This window comes from Nycticebus coucang, chromosome 8 (genome assembly GCF_027406575.1).
Source record: "Nycticebus coucang isolate mNycCou1 chromosome 8, mNycCou1.pri, whole genome shotgun sequence".
In the NCBI taxonomy this organism is placed as follows: Eukaryota; Metazoa; Chordata; class Mammalia; order Primates; family Lorisidae; genus Nycticebus; species Nycticebus coucang.
Window position 1 is genome coordinate 60,025,440 of NC_069787.1, and position 25,783 is coordinate 60,051,222.

At 37.7% G+C, this 25,783-nt stretch overlaps 1 protein-coding gene across 1 annotated transcript in view; it reads left to right on the forward strand.

Annotated features, from left to right (window-relative positions):
• Positions 1–25,783, forward strand: part of PLCL2 (phospholipase C like 2) — a 204,567-nt gene that overhangs the window by 100,796 nt on the left and 77,988 nt on the right. The window contains exons 3-4 of the mRNA XM_053600157.1: positions 15,717–18,203; positions 21,096–21,299. Coding sequence (XP_053456132.1) covers positions 15,717–18,203; positions 21,096–21,299 — 2,691 coding nt within the window. The remainder of the gene's footprint in view (positions 1–15,716; positions 18,204–21,095; positions 21,300–25,783) is intronic.

Here is a 25,783-nt window from a genome sequence, read left to right on the forward strand (position 1 = left end):
ATTCTCCATATAATACATTAGTATTCAAAGTTTTTTCTTTTAAACTGATTTGTTTTTAGCATTTGAGTTGTAGACTTTGAAAAGGGGGATCATGCTGCTAAAATTGCGTGCTATTTTTTTCAATCAACAAATATAATTCTTTTCTTTTTTATGAAATATTGGACAACTCTATGTGTAGTGTGGCATTAGGCTCAGTGGAAGATTCAGTAAGCAAATTCAGTAGAGCTTCTGTAATTTGACTGCCCAAAAGACTGTAACAAACTTGTCAACATACAGAGGTGGTCAACATAAAGAAGTAGGTCTACTATACTGATCCGTACATGTGGTGCACATCTGGTCAATGAAAATTACATCAACTTAAGGAGGTGGTCAGTGTAAGGAGGTGGCTAATGATGGAGGTTCAACTGTAAATAAAGTTTTTAAAAGTGAACTCTGCCTCTTAGCAGTGTATGCTCTTGTTTGGGAAGGAAAGTTCACAGGTTGTTGTTTGTTTTTTCTGTTTGTTTTTTTTTTAAGAGACAGAGTCTCCCTTTGTTCCTCCATAGAGTGCCATGGCATCACAGCTCACAGCAACCTCCAGCTCTTGGGCTTAAGTGATTCTTTTGCCTCAGCCTCCCAAGTAGCTGGGATTACAGGCGCCCACCACAACACCCGGCTATTTATTTTTTATTTTTTTATTATGATTTTTTTTTTATTGTTGCAGTTTGGCAGGGGCCAGGTTCGAACCCGCCACCCTCGGTATATGGGGCCAGCGCCCTACTGACTAAGCCACAGGTGCCACCCAAGTTCACAGATTTTATAAACACTTGGTCTCTGTGATACTGGCTTTAAGCACAGATGGACTTAAGAAAAGAGAGGTTAGTCCACTGTCAAGTAATTGTGGAAGACTTTGTGAAAGGCCTCGTATTTCAGTAAGACCTTTAGGATGGGACGAAACTTGTAGATGTAAGGGTGGAGCAGCGAACCATATAAGCAGGAAGATAAGCACTGGTCCAGAAGTGGCTAATGAACTTAGATACGCAACTGCAGGAAGTGGTGATCTGATGAAAAGGCTTGTTATTAGGGAGAAAAGGAAAACTAGGAGGATACAAGCTACTGAGAAGGTCCAGAAAACAAGGCAGAGGGTTCTGAACACAGGAAGCAACATGAAATGCAGCAGTGTGCTCTTGACAGTGGTACTATCTTCTGGATTTTGGGAGCCCTGGCAGCAGGAGGCAACATGTGAGCTATGCTGCGAAGTGATAAAAGGCTTTAGTGCCAGACACCTGGGTTTCAGTGCTTTGGTTAGTTACTCTACTTTTCCAAACCTTACTTTCCTCACCTGTAGTAGAAGGTGAGCATATAGGAGTTGTCATGGGGATTAGAAAGAACTAAAACGTTCATCCAGTGCTTTAGCACATGCGCAGCATTTGGTGATAGGCAGAAACAGCCATTGTTACTTTATTGGTTAGAGTGGTATTGTGGATAGTACTGTGTGTTGGGGTTACTACTCAAGGTGTGAGGAGATTGGGGCCTGCCAGTGTGCGAGTCTGATAACTGTGCACTGCCCTGGTCTCAGTGCTTTCCTGGTGAGACCACTCTCTTTTCTCCCTTCCTCACTGCCCCCTTCTGTACACCTGTAGGCAAGTTACTTCATCTCTCTGCAGATAGAGATCATGACACTCATTTTATAGAATTGCTGAGTACATAGCGACTCTGTAACTAGTAAACTTGAGCTTTATGTAAGATGATTCCAAATTCCTAGGCCAGGAGATCAGACAGTGGGACCATGGGTGGTAATGGGTCAGTGAAGTCTGGAAGCTGGTCAGGGAGACAGGTGAGATTGTTTTTAGAGGAAAGGACTAAAATAGTGATATGAGAGAGGGCCAATTTATTAATATAAATCAGAATACAGAGGATGCTGTTATTGAAAACTAAGTTAATAGATTTCTCTTCATTGTGCCCCCTTGGTAGCCAATGAATGAACATTTGTTGGTTGCTAAAAACAGTTATTTGGACTTTGATTAGTATTGCTATAGAACTATAATTACTTGATTTTTTGATATATGTTATAAATAAAAATTTAATACTCAAAAGTCAAAAAATATTAAATTTAATTATTCACTTGTTCTTGTACTCTCAACTTTATCTTCATACTGTTTTGCAACCAAAAACCCTCTTGTACTGAGATTTTTTAAAAGTCTTTTTGAGATGTTTGATACAAAGGTTATATAATCTGTCACCTTTGAATTGAAGAAACAAAATTATTTCTGCTTCTTTTAAAAACAAATATACTTTACATAAGTAGTCATTTTGATTAAGCTAAAGAATGTATTTAATCTTTTTTTTAATGTATTTTGTCTTTCTGTTAATACCAAGTCAATCGTTGGCTTTATTAAGATTACCAGTTCATTGAAAGGAGTTACTGTTCTGACTGCCAGCTGTGGTCCAGCCAGAACCTATACAAAACAAGATAAGGCCTATTCCTTTATTTATTTTTTTCCATTATCTGTATTTTATTAATTTTTTTTATTAAATCTTTTAACACAATAATTAAGTAAATGAGATGAGGTATATATTAACCAGGTCCATTCCTTTAAAAAGTTCACCTTCTACTTGAGGAGATAAGACTAACCTACATAAAACAATTAGAGAACTGAATAGGACTATAATTAAGTGTTAAATTACAGGGTAAAGACTAGAAATACTTAGGAGTTTAGAGAAGCAACAACTTGAGGGCTGAACTAGTATGGGTCCAGGAAAGGCTTGGAATTTAAAGAAATAATCTGTCAAAAGCTGAGCTTCTTTTTTATATAATTCATTATTTTTGTTTCTTTCCTTATTTTTCTGATCTAATTACCACCCCCACACAATAATTTCATATGCAAATAAGCCAGGGCTTCTTAAGCCTTATAAAAAGGCCCTAAGAAGAAGATTTTTGCTACAAGACAAGTTAGAAAGAAAATAATAAACAAAGCTATTGGTAATAAATTGTTAGTGGGGCAACTCTCCTTAAAAATTTAATTTTAAAGTAATTATGGAATTATTAAAATTTCTGATAGAAAGAGCTACTGTTCTTCATTTTCTGTGGTGTATATGGCTTAAGGCAATAGCTTTGCCTGCATATTAGCAGATCTCTATGGAAGCTTTTCTTTTAATTCCTAGATCTGCTCCTGGATTGCTGCATTTTTTCCCCTCAACGCAAGCCATGCCAGATTTGAAGATTAAAAAATGAGGAAAATACTTTACTTGGGAGTTAAGTGTCTCGAGAATGGAAAAGCAGGCATCCTGTGTACTCAGTACTAATCTGAAAATAGTAGATCAACAACTATAGGCCCACATGAGAGAAAAACATAATTAAATTCAAAAAGGTGGGGAGATGGGAGGCCGCTCAGTAAATTCCCACCTCTGGGATACAATGTAGGGGTATATGGCACACTTCCTGGGTGAAGGACTCATCTATAGCTCAGACTTTGGACTTGACTTTACAAGTGGAAATAATGTAACTTAATCATATGTACCCTCATAGTAACCTAAATTTTTTTTTTTAAAGGAGGAAAATAAATTCTTCCTCTAAAGCAGCAGTTCTCAATCTATGGGTCTCAACCCACAGGAGCTGTATTAAAGGGTCATGGCATTAGGAAGGTTGAGAACCACTAATCTAAACCTATCCTGAAATAGAGAAGAGCCTGAACAGTTTAAGGGGGAAAAAATAGTGATTGAGAAGTTACTCTTAGAATTGATCCCATTTGGACCTGAGGTAACTATATTATATTATTCAACTTGCATACCTTTTAAAGTACAATACAGTTTACTCAGCGTTTATTAACAAAGTTATGTAACCACATCTTGAAATAGTTCTGTAGCATAGGAAGTCAGCACACGCTGTACTCCGTTGAATATGAAATTACCATATACACAGTTGAAAAGTGCATTTCAACTGGGAAATGCACTACATCAAACCATTTTAAGTACCATTATTATAGATCATAAATTAAAATTCATTGGCATCAACATTTTCACTGAAATGTAAAGTAAAACTACCATAATTTAGAGGAACTCTGAGCTTACCATTGTTTTTCATTACTGGAGAAAAGTGATGAATTTTATTGCAGTTTACATTGAATACAGATATAGATTATAGCTTTGTAAATTTACTTGGAACAAATATTTTAGTAGTAGTGAAAATATTTTCTCACTAGAGTCTTGTCATGAAAGTGGTATTCATTATGATTCTCTGATTTCACAATTAAAGCCCCCATTGTTTTAAAGGCAGGTGTAACCCATTACTTTGAATTATTTGGAAACTTTAACTTGATCTTAAAAACTTCATTTTACAAAATTTGGAAGTCTGTTTTCTTTACATATAGTTCTGGTTACTGTACATTTATCTACACTGCAAAAAACAAAGAAATGTAAAATAGGAATCAGATGAATAATTCTAATCACAAAGTTCCTTGCTTTAGTGAGGTCATTTGCTTAGACAAAAATATTATAAGGATTATGAGGATCATTGCTTCAAATTTATACTCATGTGAATACTTACACATGAGTTAAATTGTAATTTTAATTAAATTGATGGGATTTAAAAATAACATAAGACTTGAGAAATGGTTTACTTATTTTGTCCTCTAGGCATGTGGGCATGCAGCCTTGTGAAGCTTTATTTTGAGAGGACATCTGACTATTTTTGAGAGTTTCCCAGTATATCTTGGGCATTATATCCAGTTAGTTGTACCCAAAAGCTCTATGGTTGCATTAAGTAGTGGCATCAGTTAAACAAAATTCAGAGAGAATGACGTTCATTTTGTTTCTTCTGGGGTAGGATTAACTTTCCACAAATCCTAAGTGATCAGAGGATTGCAGTTATGCATTTAAGATGGTGTTTCTTTTTGTTTTTCTTTCATGAAGAAATAGTCTCAGTCTGGAGTGTATTTATTTAACAGGATCTAATGTAGAGTGTACAATAATCCAGGCAGCATTTGAGGCACTTTTCAAATTTGAAGTCCTTTTATCATTATACAACCCTACTATGTAGGTACTATAAATAACACATGAAGGGTATTATTTTGATGCTTATTTTACAAGTGAGAACACTGCAGCACAGAGGACTTGTAGTGCTAGCTCACATTTTGTGGCCCATAGTATTTTTGTGGGTGATTCCTTCTAGAAAATTTATAAACTATTGAATTAATTTTGTTATACTTTGGTGTAAAGAAAACCATTTCAGGGCTATCAATGAGTTCTATCTGTGATTGATTCTGCTTTTTATTAATAAAATTCTATTACTTATATCTAGAAATTATGTAGTTTCCTTTTCTTTCCTGTCTCTCAGTTTGTCATTTCTCTTCAGCATAGCCTTAAAATTTCCTTCACGAGTCTGTAAAACCTTTATCCTCTGCCTTTACTCTGATATTTAAGGTTGACATTCTTTCTTAGGAAACGATAATCTTTTTTTTCTTCTACAGTTGATGTTAATAAGGCTATGAAAGCTCTTAGAGCAGTGGTTCTCAACCTTCCTAATGCCATGGCCCTTTAATGTGGTTCCTGTGGGTCGTGACCCACAGGTTGAGAACCGCTGTCTTAGAGTAAGGAAGGTTTGCAAATCACTTCCAGAATCCCATCACAGTCTGTGGAGCCTCTGAAACCCCCATGTGACCCCCTACAGACTAATGTCTAGGTTAGGGACACCTTTGTTTTGGGAAATGGGGAAATCTACTTCTTTAAAAAAGAATAACTTTTCCCGTAAAGCTATTCATTACATGTAGTACATTTGCAAGCTGGTGGTCAAGTAGACAACCTATAGTTAGATATAACTGAATAGTCTGTAATTCAGTTTAAAATTTTTAACTGAACTATATAATTCTTTCTAAAATTTTATTTTCAGTATTTTTTCAGTTAACATAATAATTCTGCATATTTATGGGGTACATATGATAATTTGATACATACATTCAACATATACTATAATGATCAAATCAGGATAATTGGGACATCCATCACCTCAACCATTTCCATTTGTAATTTCTTTGTGTTGAGAACACTCCAAATCTTCTCTTCTGTTTTAAAATATACAATAAATTATTGATAACTGCTGTCAACACTAGAACTCATTCTTTCTATCTGACTATATTTTTGTACCCATTAGCAAACCTCTTTTTTTCATTCCTCCCTCCCTGCCTCCTACTCTTCCTATCTGCTGGTAACCACCATTCTACCTTCTATCTCCATGAGATTAACTATTTTAGCTCCGACATATGAGTAAATACATGGAATGTTTGTCTTTCAGTGCTGACTTACTTCACTGAACATAAGGTCCTCCAGTTTCATTCATGTTGCTGCAAATGACAGGATTTCCTTCTTTCGTATGGCTCAATAGTATTCCATTGTGTACATGTACCACATTTTCTTTTTCTTTATTCCTTCATCCATTGAAGAACTTTAGGTTGATTCCATATCTTGGCTATTCTGAACAGTGCTTCGATAAACATGATTGTATATATAACTATCTTTTCAATCTACTGATTTCCTTTCTTTTGAATATATACTCAGCAGTAGGGCTTGCTAGATCATATGGTAGTTCTATTTTTAGTTTTCCATGCTGTTTTGCACAGTGGTTATGCTAATTTATATTCCCAGCAACAGTAGACAAGAGTTTTCCTTCTCTGCATCAGCCCCAGCGTCTCTTATGTTTTGTCTTTTTGATAATAACCATGCTAACTAGGGCGAGATGATATCTCATTGTGGTTTTGATTTGTATTTTCCTGATGCTTAGTAATGTTGAGCTTTTTTTTTTTTCATATTACCTTGTGGCCATTTGTATGTCTTCTTTTGAGAAATATCTATTCAGATCAGATGCTTACTTGGATTTTTTCCTATTGAGTTATTTTATATATTCTGTATATTAGACCTTTGTCAGGTGAATAATTTTTTATAAATATTTTCTCTCTTTCAGAAGGTTGTCTCATTACTCTGTTGATTTCCCCCCCTTTACTGTGTAGAAGCTTTTTAAATTAATAAAGTCCTACCTGCCCTATTTTTGTTTTTGTTGTCTGTGCTTTTGAGGTCTTGGCCATAAAATCTTGGTCGAGACCAATGTTCTGAAGCATTTCCCCAATGTTTTCTTCTGTTAGTTTTATATTTTCACATCTTACATTTAAGTCTTTGATCCATTTTTGATTTGATTTTTGTCTGTGGTGAGAGATAGGGGTCTAGTTTTATTCTTTTCAAATAGATATCCAGTTTTCCCAGAACCATTTATTAAAGAGACTATCTTTTCTCCAATGCATGTTGTTGGTGACTTTGTCAAAAATGAGTTGGCTGTAAATCCATGGATTAATTTTAATTCTGTCTTATGTTCCATTGGTCTATGTGTCCATTTTTATGCCAGTACCATACTGTTTTAGTTACTATAGCTTTTAATGTATTTTGAAGTTAGGAAATGTGATGCCTCCAACTTTGTTCTTTATGTGCAGGACTGGTTTGGCTATTCAGGGTCTTTTGTGGTTCTAGATTAATTTTAGGATTGTTTTTCCTCCTTCTCTGAAGAATGCCATTACTCTTTTGGTAGAGATTATATTAACTCTGTAGATCAGTTTTGGTAGTATGGACATTTTAACAATATTAATTCTTCTAATCCATAAACATGGGCTATCTTTCCATTTTTTGTGTGTCCTCTTCAATTTCTTTCATTAGCATTTTGTAGTTTTCATTGCAGAGATCTTATACTTCTTTTTTTTCACTTCTTTTGTTAAATTTATTCCTAGTTATTTTTTTGTAGCTATCACAAGTGTGATTGCTTTTTGATTTCTTACTCAGTTTGTTTACTGTTGGTATATAGAAATGATGCCATCTCTTATATGTTTATTTTGTATCCTGCAAACTGAATTTGTTTATTAGCTCTGTTTGGTGGAGTCCTTAGGTTTATACATCATGTTACCTACAAATGAGGGCAGAGCGACTTATTCCTTTCTAATTTGGATGCTTTTCATTTCTTTCTCTTGCCTAATTGCTCTGGCTAAGACTTTCAGTACTATGAATAAAAGAGGTGAAAGAGAAGCATCCTTATCTTGTTCCAGGTTTTAGAGGAGAGGCTTTCAATTTTTCCCCATCACCTGAACTTTCATGTTTTTTTTTTCTTTTTTTTCTCCTTCTACCTAACTGTATTTATTTTTTTCTTTATTTCAGATTAATATGAGAATGACCTTTAATTTTTATTTGTTTCTCTTTATATGCAACTTTCTTTTTTCTGTGACTACCTTAAAGATTTTCTCTTTGTATTTGATTTTCCACAATTTAAATAATATATCGAGGTGGGTATGTGTGTTTAAGTGTGAGAGATGCTGCTTGTTTGAGCTTCTTAGATGTAATTTTGGAAAATTCTAGGATTCTTCAAATACATCTTTTACCCTTTTATTTCACTTTATTGTCTCATTTTTCCTACAGAGATTCCATTTTCACATATGATAGACAAAAACTCTTGGATGCTCTGTTTCTGTATTTTTTGCCACTTGTTTGTTCGCTGTATTTTTAGTTCAGATAATTTCTGTTGAACTATTTTCAAGTTTGCTGATTCTTTCCTTGGCTGTGTTTAGTTTGCTTATTAGCCTATCAAGGGAATTCATCCTCTCTAATATTGTGTATGTGGGGTTTAAATAGCATTTCCATTGGACCATTTTTTATATGTAATTTCCATCTTTCTGTGGAAATGAGCCATCTGACCATATATATCATTTACTTTTTCCACTAGATCCTTTAACATGTTAATCATAGTTGTTCTCAGTCCTCATCGAATAGTTCCAGCATTTGGGTCACCTTTGAGTCTGGCTCTATTGATTGTTTCATCTCTTGATGATGGATTTTTTTTTCTAACTTTATTTTGTGTGTGTGTAGCCTGTAATTTTTATTGAATGCTAGATATGCAAATATCATGTTTAATAGAGACTAAACTAAATAATATTTATGCTCAGAAAGGGTCATGCCTCTTCTTCTTCCAGGTCATTAGTTTTAGAGAAGTTGGGTCAGTAATTGAGCCAGGATTGGGTTTTGGGTTTTTGTTGTTAGCTTCAGTGTACCACTGTCTTCAAATTCCTCTACTCATGGGCCACTGTCACACTGTGTCTAGTGTGAGGGTGAGGGTACTAGAGGGTTTACACAAGGGCTCCTGCTCTGCCCTCAGCTTTCAGCTGTGTATATGTGTGTCAGAGAGGGTTTTTCCCATGCTCTTGTCCCATGTCTAGTGGTAGAGTGCTTGCTGTTCAGTGCTGGGCTCCTGGTAGGGTCAGGGTGAATCCTTGGTTATGCTTGTCCAGTTTCAGTCTTAGGTAGGCACTTACACCTCAGGGGTGGGTCTCTTGGTATTCCTGCCCTGCTTCCTGTGGAGCCCAAACTCAGCCTGTATTTGCATTGAGTTTGGGCAGGAGATAGTTTTCTGCCAGTCCCCTGGTCATAGCAGAGTTCTGCTTTATGTGGTATAGACTCCTGAGTTTAAGAGATTCTATTTCCCTCTAGACAAAATCTGTCTAAAGGTAGGTGGATTTTGTTTCTGTCCTTCTCCTAGTGGCCCTAGGAGAAAGACTTGTCCTACCCTCAGGGTATAAGGCTTTTGCTTCATATGAGAGGTGGGAAGCAGGCAGGGTTTCATGCTATCACAGTGTCAGCCAGTACCTTCTACATTACTGTGCCTAGGAGAGGGGCTCTTTCCTCCTCTCCCAGTTTTTCTCAGGACCACCAGGGAGAAGATGTACAAATGAGTGCAAACTCTTTCTATGTATATCCCAGTTACTCAGAACTGACATCCCAGCCCATAGCCCACACTTTTGTCTTGAGGGAATGCTTAACATTGCAGCTGATTTCTTCTTACCTGCTTCTACGGAGGCCGTTCCTCTTCTAGTGCTCGACAAACCTAAAACTGTTTCTGTGTCCTGTTTCTCCTTAAAGGGGTTTGTCACTCTTTGGAATTCAGTTCCCTTTGTTGCCTTGTGACCAACAGCTATCTGATGTGTATGAGAAAAGTTATGATTTTGTAGGTTTGTTATTAGGATGGGAATGTCATTCTCTTTTGATTTTCTGTATTCTAAGCCACTGTCTGAACTGTACTTTTCCCCTTCATGACCATTAGTGATTCCAAGCAATGGGGTCACTTCCAACATGCATAGAAGCCAACTATGGCACCAGCTTTGGAGAAAAGAAAAGGTTTTATTGCAAGTCATCTGGCAAGGAGACAGAAGATTGTGCTCAAATCTGTCTCTCTGACCTTGGGTCTGGGGTAGGTTCTATAGACAGAGGGTAACTATGGAGAAAGAGGAAATACACCAAGGTGTGATCTGATTGGGTCATGCAAAGAGATGATGACGTGTCCTTGGCTCTGAAGTTCATACTTCCACAAAATAGGGCACCCATCCCTTCTTAATTCAGTGCTCATTCTTAGGTTTGGCCTGTGGTTGGCTTTTTCATTCTAGCTGGCTCCAGGGTCACCAGTCAAGCACACTCAGTTCATCTGAATATGATCAGGTTGTGTGACCTGCAACCCAGGCCTCCTTTGGACTCAAAAACAATTCATTATTTTATTACATTTTGTTACTGACAAAGTTGAACGTGGACTAAACTTGTTCTGCAGTTACATTAGGTCACCTGTGGGTTTGCAAGCCATCAACAGATCTGTGACCTTATAGACTCCTTGTCAAACATGGGTGGCAGCGAGCTTTTGGAATGTAGTCAAGGGCATCGGAGGACTCCAGGGAGGAGATCATGCATGGGCTAAGTAGCTTTCTATTACCCACAATAAAGGGCTCTCCACAAGAGCAAGAGGCAGCATTTTGACATACCTAGCTTTTCTTCAACTTATATTTTTCACTTCATTTTATTTCATAAAATGACCTTCAGAGTGACTGTTTTCTGCTCCAAATCCTTTTTTTTTTTTTCCTTTTGGCTCATCTTGGAGAGCACATCAAAGTTTTAAAGATGTGTGAAAACCTTTGCAAGGTAACCCTGATGTGTCTAGCATGACTTATTCCTTCAATTCAGTGTTACTGTTATTGAGCTGAAGAAAAGTGAGGCCTTCCTGTGTTCATTTAATGGACTTCAAGTTCTGTCTTTGTTTTGTTTTGTAAAATATAGAAATTTCTTTAACCCAGTGATTCTCAACTCTCTTTAATTCTAGACCTCCTTTGATAAACATGAAAACTTTGTACCTTTCTTTATCGTTATTTGTAATTCAAATTAAATAACTTGACTTGAAAACAAAACATAGGGATAAATGGCTGCTTTGTTTGCATACCTCACCCCTTCCCCCATTCTAATAAGTCCCCTATTATTAATAAGAACTCAGAATCGCTAGCTAGACTTGTTCATTATTTTGCCAGAGTATTGAATCTGGATTTTGAGTCATCGTTTTCTCATGATGTATATTAAGGAATAATCAGAAAACAGAAGAAATGAATATAAATTCTATGAAAGAAGAAAGTTAACAGCATTTATTAATAAGAGCCTCTTAGAAGAGGAAAATACTGGAGAGAAAATGATTTGAATAAATAATGACTGAGAAATTCCCAGAATTAGATAAAAATGTAAAATTTCAGATTGGGTTGTATATACAGCGAAAGGAGTTTTTTTTTTTTTTTTTGAGATGGAGTCTCACTGTTGCCCTCGGTAGAGTGCTGTGGCATCACAGCTCGCAGCATCCTCAAACACCTGGGCTTAAGCAATTCTCTTTTGAAATATAGGAAAAATGCAGTTGGAAACAGGAGATAATTTTCTTCCAACAAGACATTAACTATCTGTGTATCTGTAACAAGACTATACTACTCCTGGAATCAATTTCCTCTTCCCCAGAGCAAACTAAATAAATTGGATCAGTGCCAAGCACTTTGTTGCTCACAGAAGAAATGAGGCCCACATATTCGTTACCTCATTTCAGGATGAGAATTTATGAAATTGCACATGCCCTTTTATGAAACTGTTACCACTTAAATAGCTGAGATGGTTTATTTTAGTGGACTTCTCTTTTTAATGACAACCTTCTATTAAAGTAGACAATTTTGTTAGAAATACATATACTTTTCCATAGGGCTTGATACGGCTATTTCCATTTTTAATGTATAAATATTTTTATTCTTCCCGAATTTGCTGTGGTGCAGAAGTTTCCTCAGTCTCTTTCTAGTTTGTTGCTTTACCTGAAGTCATTCCTGGTACAAAATTTTTATTCTGTAAACAAATGTTGGTTAATTTATAAATGAATCTTCAAGTTTCTTTCTGTTTGTAAATTTTATGATTTTTTTACCAAGAAATAAAAAAATTCACAATTGGTACGGAGCTGGGGTTTTTTAGCTAATTTTCTTCCAGTTTGGATATTTTTGGTGTTTTCCCTCTTAATGTTACTAAGTTCTAATAGATAGCAGAACCGCACCAGTTGACACAGTTGACGTTTTATTGCATTTGTGCCTCAGAAGCCCTTGGTGGTGAGTACCTACAATATCACAACCAGCTCTGAGAAATTATTTTTACTATTTTTAAAGTTTTTTGAGGCACCTTCATTTTAGCAGAAACCTGCATTTTCTTCCTCTACGTTGAGATGGGTAGTACAAGTAATATGCATTTAGTGTTCTTTTAGTTTAAAAAAAATTACATACAGCACATATGGTTTGAGTATTTTTCCTTGTTAATTTTGACCTACATTATACAGCAACAAAGAAAATGCATTTGCTACTGCCCAGCTACTTGGCTAGAAGGCAAGTATTGATCACTACTGGGCTGAAGAATGAAAGCCAGGTTGAAATGAGTAGGAATAGGATAATGTTTCCAGGAATTAGGCAATTGGAGCACAGTTTCTTGCTATTGAACCCCAATCCCCCTTCCCTCTCACACAAATGCTTCTTCCTCCCCCTTCCTTCACTCTTGGCTATAGGGGACCAGCTTGCTTTTCTTCACAGATCCACCTGCTACTCCTAGCCAACAGTTCTGGTCCATGCAGTGATGAATGCAAGTTCACACCTGTTCTCTTCCTTGTTGGTCTCTAAAACAAGCATATTCTATTAGTGTTTTCTACTAACTTTACCTACTAATGAAGAAAGAGAAACAGATCTTTTCATTCAGGCCTTGGTATACTGTGGAGGGGGAGATGGTTCTCAGCAACTACAGATAGAGGGTGAGGAAGAGACAGGAAGTCTCTGGTAAGGGTCATCCCTGCCATTGTTTCATCAACCAGTGTTTGGGGACCATCATGTTCATGTGTCTGCAATCAATGACCAGAGTCACCAGCCAAAGTGTGGGCTGGTTTGTGAAAACTCAATATTTTTAAAGTCACACAATGGTATTTAAGCTGCTGTCCCACAAATATGGATATATAAGTGTGTGTGTATGTTGTCAGCCTACTTTGTTATTAGATTTCTTCCCTCTGAACAACAAAGAAATTTACAAATTTGAAATGTATCATTTGTAACAAATTAGAAAGTGTTGTAAAATATTAATCATTATGTAAAAATGACGATAAGTCATAATGTTTAGAAAATACTATGTATTTTTTAATGGATCAATGGATAAACATTTCTTTTCGTGACTTTTTTTACTAGTGGAACCTTTGAGATACAATTTACAAAGATTGTAAAATTCTCTTACTGGGTGAGTTGCTATCTTTATTAAAGGTAGATGTGTAGAGTAGCTCAGTGGGTGGGGCGCCCACCCCATATACCCAAGGTGTTGGGTTCAAGCCCGGCCCCCGCTAAACTGCAACAAAAAAATGGCCGGGCATTGTGGTGGGCACCTGTGGTCCCAGCTGCTTGGGAGGGTGAGGCAGGAGAATCGCCTAAGCCCAGGGAGGGGTTAGAGGTTGCTATGAGCTGTGTGATGCCATGGCACTCTACTGAGGGCGATAAGGTGAGATTCTGTCTCTACAAAAAAAAAAAAAAGGTAAATGTGTCTTTTTAAAACTCAAGACAACATTCGTTCTGAAAAATAGAAAGTTTATACATTATTCTTGTGTCCTTATGCATGGCTTATTACAAATTTAATTTCATACTAACTCTCTTGAATAGACAGAATACAGTCTGTGCTTTAGGGATCTAGAACATCTATAATGTAATGTAGCTTATAGATACAATTATCACAGTCTTTATGTCTTTGCACTTTATTGTTCTGAGGATACAACTATAAAGAAATATTCTGCCTATGTTTTTGATGTTTTATGATGGCACTCAGATCACAATGCCTCTATGGTTCATTTTGAAACTTTGAGGGAAATGATACCCATATGATTTAAAGTTTAAGTTTAATTATCTTCTGCAAATTGCTTTTGGAAGTATAGGTAGTCAAGAAGTAAAAGTGTTTTTAAATTTCAGACACAGAGGATAGCATATTAACTTTTTTAAAATATAGAGAAGACTGTATTTAAATAGATTGTATCCAGAGCAGGGAAATTAAACCACCTTCATGTAGCAGTTTCCAATGGTCTTTTCCTTATTGTTGTATAATCCTAACACTCATCCCTGCTCCTTATTTATTCCAGTGACTCACTGATTTCATACACCTCCTAAAAGGCAATATCATGTTTTAGATTAAAATTGTAAAAGATGTTTTAGGGTCATTGAGCAACTTTTTTCCCCAAATAATTAAGGTGTCTGTACAGGGAAAAGACCTAAGTAAACACATAGAGAGGATGGCAGCCCTTTAGGTGGGAACATGTTGCATTAGGCCAAAAAGTTAAGGAGTGAGTGATTGATGATGCAGACTTCTTTGGAAATAGGTGCTGCCAAAAGTTTTTCACTTAGTAGCGTTGATAATCTATTAATATTGGAAATAGTCAGGCAACAGCGTTCTAAGCATTAGCCTAGTGCATAGCAGTAGGCTTTAATAAATTCAACTGAAGTACAATCTTAGAAGCACCTGCTGCTGTAATCTAGGTTTTCTCCTCAAACTTATAACTGCAACAGTAAAACTGTATCTCTCTCAAGTATTTAGGGCATACCTAATCTCTAAGGAGATGCTGAAAAGCCAGGAATTTCTGCTGGAATTCCAGTGTCTACCCATTTAATACACACTTGAATAGTTTGCACTTAGCTGTTTGTAGTCATTTGGTGTACCTAGTTTACAGAACTAGCCCAAACATCTTACTAAGCCCAAGTGGTCAGGAAATGGTTTTCAGATTTTAGTGTGCATTTCCCTCATGTGAAGTGCTGCCTGGAATGCAAATTCCTGGGCACTACCTCCAGAGATCTGATTCTACGAGTGTAGAAATCTGCATTTTAACCAGGTAACTGAGATGATGACTGTGAGGCAAGTGGTCTAGCGACAGTCCTTTGAGAAACACTGGTGTAGGAAATATATGTACAAATAGAACCTGCTATGGGAGTACAGTTGCAGTACAGTATGCAGTTGCACAGGTTTCACACTCACTCAGGGGCCTTGCCCTGGGCCTAATGCTCTTCTGTCACTTTTACCAAAGAGCTCTGCAGTTTCATTTTTCCCTGAGCCCTGAAAATTATATAGCCAGTTCTGTGAGATATTGTATGTTACTGAAATTGTGTTTCTGGACAAAAATGAATTTTAATTATTCAGTAATTATTTCTTACCTGTTGGTATTAGGCTGTCAACTCTAATGCCATTTCTGAATTTTAGGGATGAATGAGTATTACTCATTCTAAGTGTATGATTTTTTTTCCAAGACAGTTAAATTTTTATTCCTAGTATTGAACATAGAAACCTATGTTTATGTTATTCTAATATGTTATCTTTTTTTCTCCTAGGATGGTACAAAACAGAAAAGGGAACGAAAAAAGACAGTCTCGTTCAGCAGCATGCCTACAGAGAAGAAGATTAGCAGTGCAAGTGACTGTATCAATTCCATGGTTGAGGGCTCAGAACTCAAAAAGGTTCGCTCCAACTCTAGAATTTATCATAGGTACTTTTTACTGGATGCTGACATGCAGAGCCTGAGATGGGAGCCATCTAAGAAGGATTCTGAGAAAGCCAAGATTGATATTAAATCCATCAAGGAAGTGAGAACAGGGAAAAATACAGACATATTCCGCAGCAATGGCATTTCTGATCAGATATCTGAAGATTGTGCATTTTCAGTGATATATGGAGAGAATTATGAGTCACTTGATTTGGTTGCTAACTCTGCAGATGTTGCAAACATCTGGGTTACGGGACTGCGGTACCTAATCTCTTATGGAAAACATACGCTTGATATGTTAGAAAGTAGCCAGGACAACATGAGGACTTCTTGGGTTTCACAAATGTTTAGTGAAATTGATGTAGATAACCTTGGACATATAACTCTGTGTAATGCTGTGCAATGTATCAGAAACCTCAATCCTGGTTTAAAAACGAGCAAAATTGAGCTTAAGTTCAAAGAATTGCACAAATCAAAGGACAAGGCTGGTACCGAAGTCACAAAGGAAGAATTTATTGAGGTTTTCCATGAGCTTTGTACTAGACCTGAAATTTATTTTCTTTTAGTTCAGTTTTCAAGCAATAAAGAATTCCTTGATACCAAGGACCTTATGATGTTTCTTGAGGCAGAACAGGGTGTGGCACATATAAATGAGGAAATAAGCCTTGAAATTATTCACAATTATGAGCCATCCAAAGAGGGCCAGGAAAAGGGCTGGCTCTCCATAGACGGGTTCACTAATTACCTTATGTCACCTGACTGTTATATATTTGATCCTGAACATAAGAAGGTCTGTCAGGATATGAAACAACCTCTGTCTCATTACTTTATAAACTCATCTCATAATACATACTTAATAGAGGATCAGTTCCGAGGTCCCTCTGACATCACAGGATATATTCGAGCTCTTAAAATGGGTTGTCGGAGTGTGGAATTAGATGTATGGGATGGGCCAGATAATGAGCCTGTAATTTACACAGGCCACACCATGACCTCTCAGATAGTCTTCCGGAGTGTCATTGATATTATTAACAAGTATGCATTCTTTGCTTCAGAGTATCCACTTATCTTGTGTTTAGAAAATCACTGTTCAATTAAACAACAGAAGATAATGGTTCAGCACATGAAGAAAATATTAGGAGACAAGCTCTATACAACATTACCCAATGTCGAGGAATCTTATCTGCCATCCCCAGATGTCCTGAAAGGGAAAATACTAATTAAAGCAAAGAAGCTGTCCTCAAATTGTTCTGGGGTAGAAGGAGATGTTACTGATGAAGATGAAGGAGCAGAAATGTCTCAGAGGATGGGAAAAGAGAACGTGGAACAACTCAACAGTGTGCCTATGAAGCGATTTCAGCTTTGTAAAGAACTTTCTGAACTGGTCAGCATCTGTAAGTCAGTTCAGTTCAAAGAATTTCAGGTGTCATTTCAGGTCCAGAAGTACTGGGAAGTTTGTTCATTTAATGAAGTGCTTGCCAGCAAATACGCCAATGAAAATCCAGGGGACTTTGTAAATTACAACAAACGTTTTCTTGCTAGGGTTTTTCCTAGTCCAATGAGAATTGACTCTAGTAACATGAATCCTCAAGACTTTTGGAAATGTGGTTGCCAAATTGTAGCCATGAACTTCCAGACACCAGGACTGATGATGGACCTGAATATTGGCTGGTTTAGGCAGAATGGAAACTGTGGCTATGTCCTCCGGCCAGCCATCATGAGGGAGGAGGTCTCCTTCTTCAGCGCCAATACAAAAGACTCTGTCCCTGGAGTCTCACCTCAGCTTCTTCACATTAAAATCATCAGTGGGCAGAACTTTCCTAAGCCCAAAGGATCAGGTGCCAAAGGTGACGTGGTGGATCCTTATGTCTACGTGGAAATCCATGGGATCCCTGCTGATTGTGCAGAACAAAGGACAAAAACGGTGCACCAGAACGGAGATGCTCCCATTTTCGATGAAAGCTTTGAGTTTCAAATCAACCTACCTGAACTCGCCATGGTGCGCTTTGTAGTGCTGGATGATGATTACATCGGGGATGAATTTATCGGCCAGTACACAATTCCCTTTGAATGTTTACAGACGGGCTACCGGCACGTCCCCCTGCAGTCCTTGACTGGAGAAGTTCTCGCACATGCTTCTTTGTTTGTCCACGTGGCTATCACTAACCGAAGAGGAGGGGGGAAACCTCATAAAAGGGGCCTTTCTGTGAGAAAAGGGAAGAAATCCAGAGAATATGCGTCTTTGAGAACGTTGTGGATTAAAACTGTAGATGAGGTGTTCAAGAATGCCCAGCCACCTATACGGGATGCCACAGACCTGAGAGAGAACATGCAGGTGTGTGCTTGTGTTTAGGCCTTCGCTCAGCAGTCGTCCTACTTAGTGTGTGTGCATAGATTGTGCATATGTTGGTTTTTTTTAAAAAAAGTAATAGTATATTTAATTTTAAATAATTTATAAATTTTAGTCAGTTATTGGAATGTTACCACTAACCTCTTTTTTATTTTTTATTTATTTATTTATTTATTTTTTAATTGTTATGTCATAGCTGTGTACATTAGTGCAACCAAGGGGTACAATGTGCTGGTTTCTTATACAATCTGAAATATTCTCATCAAACTATTCAATGTAGCCTTCATGGCATTTTCTTAGTTATTGTATGTAGACATTTGTATTGTTTAAAAAAATTTTTTGTGTGTTTTTTTTAATTAAATCATAGCCGTGTACATTAATGCAATCATGGGGTACAATGTGCTTGTTTTATATGCAATCTGAAATGTTTGCATCAAACTGGTTAACATAGCCTTCACGGCATTTTAAAACTGTAGCTGGTGTTGACAGTATTGATTACGTAATAGGATGAGACGCGACGCTGTCTCTCTCGCCCTCATGTCAGTTCCTGTTAATGGCTGCTTACCAGATCCTCATTTTTTTCTGATAAGGTACATGAGAATCTCTGGTCTTTCTGAATATTCATTAGCTAGAACACAAATTGATAACCTGTTGAAATAAAAGCAATGTACGTCCAAGTAAAGGGGACATGATCCAGTCCTTCCTCCTGGAGCTGTGGTGCTGGGAAGCCAGGCGGCCCTTAAATGAGCCAGTGTGTTGGCCATTGAGCCTCCTCTTGATTTTAGAGGATAGCTAACTGTTTAAGTAAGTGACACGATGTCTGTATTTATTAGAAGTCTAAGATAATAATTACTTTTGAAATATATAATGGCTGAAAGCAATCAGTCAGAAAATATGTAATTAAGGATTGTCCACATGTCTAGCTGTATAATAGTACCCATGAGTGATGCTGGACTAGACAGCAAGGACCTGCCTCCCAGAGATATTGACCCTAACCTGGCATAGCAAGTGACAAGTGCTCTGTGTGTAATGAGTGCTCCATGTGTGTTTATTTTTCTATGAAAAAAATTATTTTTTAAAGTAACTATATGAGAATGGCATCAGCAAGTAAAATCTAACTCAGAAAATTCAACATAATTTTCCGCTCTGCCAATTCTGAGGATACCTCATGAATAAAAAGACCTTCCCCAACAGGGAAATGCATTTACTTTCTTTTAAAGTGAAAGAACATAACAGGACTTTAAAGGGCTTTTGCATGTTTCTAACAATAAAAGTGGCTTGGTAAATCCTCAGTTCTGAGCAAGTCACCTTGCCCCCTGCCCGGGGGCTGCTGTGGCACATGTGACACAGAATTCTTCTGAGGATCATTCAGAGCTCAAGCATGGTCTTTTCCAAAGCCATGTGTCTGTGCTGAACCCCACAGGGCAATCGATGCTGAACCTGACAGGGCAATTGGTGGTAATGTTTGATGAGCACCTGCCCTACACAAGGAGTCTAGGCCAGGAGGATGCAGACAGATCAACCGGCTACCCTCAGGGACTTGTACTCTGGCTGGGACTGGCAGTGGGAAGGGGAAACAGGCAGTGATCAGCCAAATAAACAAATAGGATAGCAGCAGAGATGGGTAAGTGCTAAGAAGAAAATAGGACAGGAAGCTATGATAAGAGTGATTGGGAAACCCCACTTTGGATATCACAATAATGACTTCTTTCTATAAGCACTCAATATCAAAGTGATTTTTGAACAAAATGGTATACAGCAAATGACATATTTAAATTTAAACTAGTGTTGTTGCACATCCTCAAGGAACTGGGGGTATTTGAGAGCAGAAGGCACAGGCGAGCAGAAGGCCTACAGGCCTGCAGGACCTAGATCTACCCCCCTAGCCACATGCTCCACCCAGATCAGGACCTGAATGTGCCTGGAATAACTTGTCTGACTCGTATTGTGATCAGAATTAACCTGTTCTTATAGCATAGCGATTAAAAGCATGGGCTTTAACATCAGTAGCAGATTTCAGGTAAAATCTTGACTCCTTCATTTAGTAGCTATGTGACCTTAGACAAATAACAGAGACGGATCATACCAAAGGCTCAATTTCTTTATCCATAACATAGCTTGTTTAATAGATTAAATGAGGCAATATGTAATAAATATGCCTAATATAGATAAATGCTCAAAGAATGCCAGCTCATGGCATTTTACTGTCTTGAAGTACTTTCTTTAATGGATATTTTAATGGAACACCTCCGGTGATTAGAAAAAAAGAGAGAAGCATTGAAATCAGTGATGACACTAATAGAGAAAATTCAGGGTCACCAACCCCACCCCATCCAACCCTTCCCCGGCTCCCCAAGGCAGACTCACCAGTGAACTGCAGCATCCTCATAGGTCCTTTAGAGCTGGAACCAACAGGCATAAATAAGTGAGAGAGAGAGATTCAAGTGTCTACCTTGCAAATATTCCTTTCCTTTTAGGCAAATGCGATAATTATTTTAAATATGATTTTATTTTTTTCTTAATCTTTACCTTTTTTTGAATGTAGAAATTGTTCTTTTTGTTTGCTCATAATTGCATACTAGCATTAACACCATATGAACTTTGATCTGAAAAGAGGCTTTGCCCTGCAGAAGAATTTAACTTATTTGCATTTTCAGTACTTTTGATAGATTGGTATTGCAAATGTCTATAACAGTATTTACTTTGGAAAATAGCCCTTTTTCCCAGGATAAAATCAGCATTGGCCAATTCTACCAAAACATTGCTAATAATTGTTGTACCAGGCAGTTCAGGAATAATCAGGCATATCAAATATAATATCCAGAGAAATCAAAACCCACACTTAATAACAAATGCTCCTTTCCTTCCATTTAACAGAATGCAGTGGTGTCATTCAAGGAGCTGTGTGGCCTCTCCTCTGTGGCCAATCTCATGCAGTGCATGCTGGCGGTGTCTCCCCGATTTCTTGGGCCTGATAACACACCCCTGGTGGTCCTGAATCTCAGTGAGCAATATCCCACAATGGAGTTGCAGGGAATTGTACCAGAGGTTCTGAAGAAGATCGTAACAACTTATGACATGGTGAGTCATTCTTTGTGCTTTTATGTTGCCTGGGTGAGAGAGGTATCTTAATACAGCATGTGTACTCAGGAGCTCTTGCTGAAGTATGCTTTTCTATTTCATGCTCCATTTAACTAGGCTGAAGAGATAATTCCCCTGACCTGCTATATTTGAAGCAGTTTAGCGTTTAGTTGTTTTAGAAAGCAGGATTCAGAGACTCTTTCCTCAGTTAGATTAAACATTAGTTAGCTTCTCAAGAACTGTATCTGAATTGATTCTAAAGGATGCACTGTTTTCCCCACATATGTAGTAAATAGTTATTTTATTTTCTCCTGCAACCAGCCATTGATTTACTTGTTTTTATTTTAGTTTCATTTTTTTAAATTGATAAAGGCAAAAAATTTAATTAAAAAAAATGATGATAAATGCCATAAGGGGCAGATGCTTCCAACACATGACTGTCTACGTAAGGGTTCCTTCCTTATGGCAGCTGCCCTGAGAAACCTGTATTTGTAGTTAGGATAACACTAATGAGTTATGCTTAGGACACCTAGAATATTACATTTTTATACTTAAGATTTATCTTACTTTTTTTCTTTTTTAAACTGTTCTTTTATCTTATATTTTCTTAGTTATGTCCTGCTCTTATTATACTTTTTGATTCACTGTTAACTCTCAGAGTGGATTTAGTGGGTAAACAGTACCCATTTCAAGATCACAATATAGTTGAAGCTACCAGAACTCTCAGGTGTGTTGGCAGTGGCTCTCCAACCTATCAGGGTTAATGATGATGTTGGACACTCCCCTCCCAGATAGGCCAGGCTATTATCCTCTACTGTTCAGAGTGCTTGGGGTAAGGACCCCATCTACCATCTCCTCCACTGCAGAAGCAAAACCTAAGAGCACCAAATACTAGGTAGCTTCTGGTATAGCTTGCCATGCTCAAGGACAAAACAGGATTGGCATCACAAACCTTCACAGTAATATCTTTAACTGTTTTTTAAATTGGTCTGAAAGTTCCAGTTTACAGGGATTAATCCAATTCAAAGGAAGTACAAAACACTTTGCCAGCATTTCCCACATTATACTCTGAGGAATCTTAGTTTCTTAGGATGTTAGTAAATACCATATGGGGGAAGGTTTGCATGGTGAAATAATTTGGGGGAATACTAGTTTGAACAAAACTAATCAGAGGTCTTTACTGCAGGATTTCTAAGAATCTTTTATTTTCTGGCACAGTGAGTTCCAAGAGGGTGATTAATACAGTATTCTGTTTCACAAATTGAAATGACCCTTGAAATGCTATTTCCAAAAACAAAAGATTTGAAGGACACATTTGGAAATACTGCTTTAGTCTTTGAATTAGTAAATCTGGAAGTACAGTCGGAAGAATGCAGTGTTTAAACAGCTTATCAGTTTATTACCTTAAAAAAAATGATCTGAGCTGTTTCCTAGGTTCTGATGAAGTAACCACCCAGTGTAGCAGGAGCTTATTATTCCTGGTGTTTCCATCTTAGAGTTCCTACTAATGTAAGAGACAAGGCTCTGAATACTGGCATTGCAGACAAACTGCAGAGAGTGGCACCCGTCCTGCAGAAGGGAGGAAGGCCAGGGTCAAGTGTGTCTGATAAACCTTGGGCACTGCATTGTGCTGGGTGCCGAAGGAGCCACAACCACCAATATGAATGGCCTCCATCCTCAGGGAACCTTCCAGTCCGTTGGAGGTCAAGCCACGCCGAGGAACAAAATCAACATAGGAAACTTGTGCTGAGATTCCCTTTGGTGAGGGGGAGGGGGATGCAAAGATAGGAAAAGAGGGTAAACATGGAAAAGTTAGGAGAGCTTTTGCTATGACTACCTCGTCAGTCCTTGATTCCTTAAGTTTTATAGAGAGAATCCAAAAGAAGTAGCTGATACTATAAATGCTTTTTAACCTTAAAGCTACAAATAAAATCACACACCTACTTCATTGACCAAAGCCTCACATGATTTACCTCCTTAGAATGCTTCACTGGCTTCTGGGGCAGTCACACAGACAGTGTCATTTCTTCCTAGTGAGCTTTTAGGCAGGGACTTCCTGAGTGTGGGATGGTAGTGCCCCATGGCCAGTGTTAACACTGGGGACTGGGGCTGAGACCCAGGGCCGATTGCTGATCTGTCAGGAGTGTGAGCATGGCTAGATTTTCAGGATCTACGTTCAAGGTCCTGTGGACAGCAACACCCTTCACAGCACACATGACAGTATGTCACATTAATAGCCCAGTACTCCTTTCTCCCTTGCCCCTTCCTCTTCCTAGAATGGTATTTGATAACACTTGTTCTATATCTCCTACCTGCTTCTAACTTTACAGTTGTGCCATTGTAAAAGTGATAAGACAAACAAATCAGCTTGTTTTAAAATGTTTCATTATAAAATTACTCTTTCATAATGTATAATTGCAGTAGCTATGCTGCATGATACCTCCAGGTTTATTGATATGTTCTGTGTTTAATTCCATCTGATACTGCAAGTTAATAACATTTTTAAATTAAATTCAAATTACAGCTACAGCAATATTATAACTCTTACAATATTTTACAGCAACTTAATGGTTTCTCACCTTGTAACAATTAATTTGTTAAAGCTAGCCAGAAGAATAGATTAAATATTGATGGGAAGTATACTAGAGGTCTTGGGCAGCCTGTAACTTCAAATAAAGTTTAAATGTAACTCTTTTATTTTTGTAATGTTGTGTTGAACTTGACCCTAAATTAACCTTGGGAATAAGATTTTATTTCATTTTGTTGACATGCCGTTTATAAAATGGAAACTTGAATGAGAGGTAAGGGTAAGTTGAGAAATCCTCCGTCCTGGAACTCTTGTGCCATTGCATGATGTGTCTGCACAAATGGAAGCTTGTCCTCCTGTGAGGACAGCACCACAGTGCCTCTTGAGAACATGCAGTTATGTATTTGTGCTATCAAGAGTGTGATTACTCTTCAATTTCTTGATTCTTACTAATAAAATGATACATGAAAAGTGTGCCAGTTTCCTTGTGAAAAGGGAGAATGCAGATCATGTTCCTAATGGCTTCTCTGATTAGCACCAACAAATAGATCTTCAAAACTGCCTGAATTATTGTCTTGCCCTATTTATGCTACTCCCATGGCTCTTGCAAGTGAGCACAGGATCTAGCTCAGGAAGGCAGGCATCCAGGCCATTCAAGAGTAGAGGAAGAAGAGAAATTCAGACACCTCCTTAGACTAGGCCAATTAAAGGGGTTTTAAAAATAGGGAGTGGAATGGGATGGAAAGTGGGAATGACTGGTGGTGTCCTCAAGACTAGAGTCACAGCACGTCAGTCTGGGATGGAAATCACTTGCTGAAATTGCACCCAGAGGCCTGGGCAGACAGATGACTTAATATCCTCTTGACATGAGGGCCCTTATAGCCATATCCCTCTGGAACCTAGAGCCCAGAGGCTGCCATGGTGACTCTAGGTAGGAAATTGTAGTGGGGCTAGAAGTGGGGCCTCAAGCTGATTGAGGCTTACTGGCCAGCCTGGGCCTTTACATGAAGTTTGCTTGCCCCCACGAGCTCAATGTCCTCAGGTATGCCAGTCCATTTTCAGGGGCTCAACCTGTAGGGACTCATCTTGTTCTCCTGGTTCATCTAGGCTCCTCCAATCAACTTGCCTTCTCTGACTGTCTTGAGTCTCTTTGTTCATGCCTATCTAATTTATTTCAACAGATGGGAGCTGGCTTCCATTATTAAGCCATGTGGATTGGCTTTTGCCCACCATTCCTTCTTTGTCATATTGCATTGGACAATATGTATCATATCCTACATTATGACCACAGAGTCAGAGGGTTGTACTTTTTCACTTAAATAATTGATGTGCTTTAGTTGTGATATCATGTGAGGTTCTTTGGAGTATGATAATATATAGACGTTTAATTGGTTCATTTCAACAAAACAGATATAAAAAAGTAATAAGTTATTACATTTTCCATGATGAATTCAATACCCATTTATAAGCTCTGGCCATGTGCAAGGCATTGCTCACTCATTCAACAACTCATTCAACGGCACACCAGTGATTCTTCTAGGTACCAGGAGGTAATAAAAAAATGAAGATGACTTTTTTCTCCCTTCAGAAGCTTATACTTAATTGAATAAGCATAGTATGTCCATTGATAACCAGTATGATGATACATAATACATAGTAGATAGATATTTTAAAATATGTAAATAAACTGTTTGGATATTCAGAGGAGAGAAGAGTCAGTTTTAGGTGTAGGGGTTCGTAAGACTTCAAGGGAACATTGGCCTTTCTAGACCTTAAGAATGAGTCAGATTTCAGCGGGTAAAGGTCAGAGGAAGGCCATTGCAAGCCGGTTCACAGGGTGAAACATGTTCACAAGTGGGAAATGCATATTCTGGGAAATCCAAGTTTGAACTGTGGTGGGGGGTCCTTGCATGTTTTGAGCAGTAAAAAGCTGTGCTCAGAATTAGGCATTATGAAC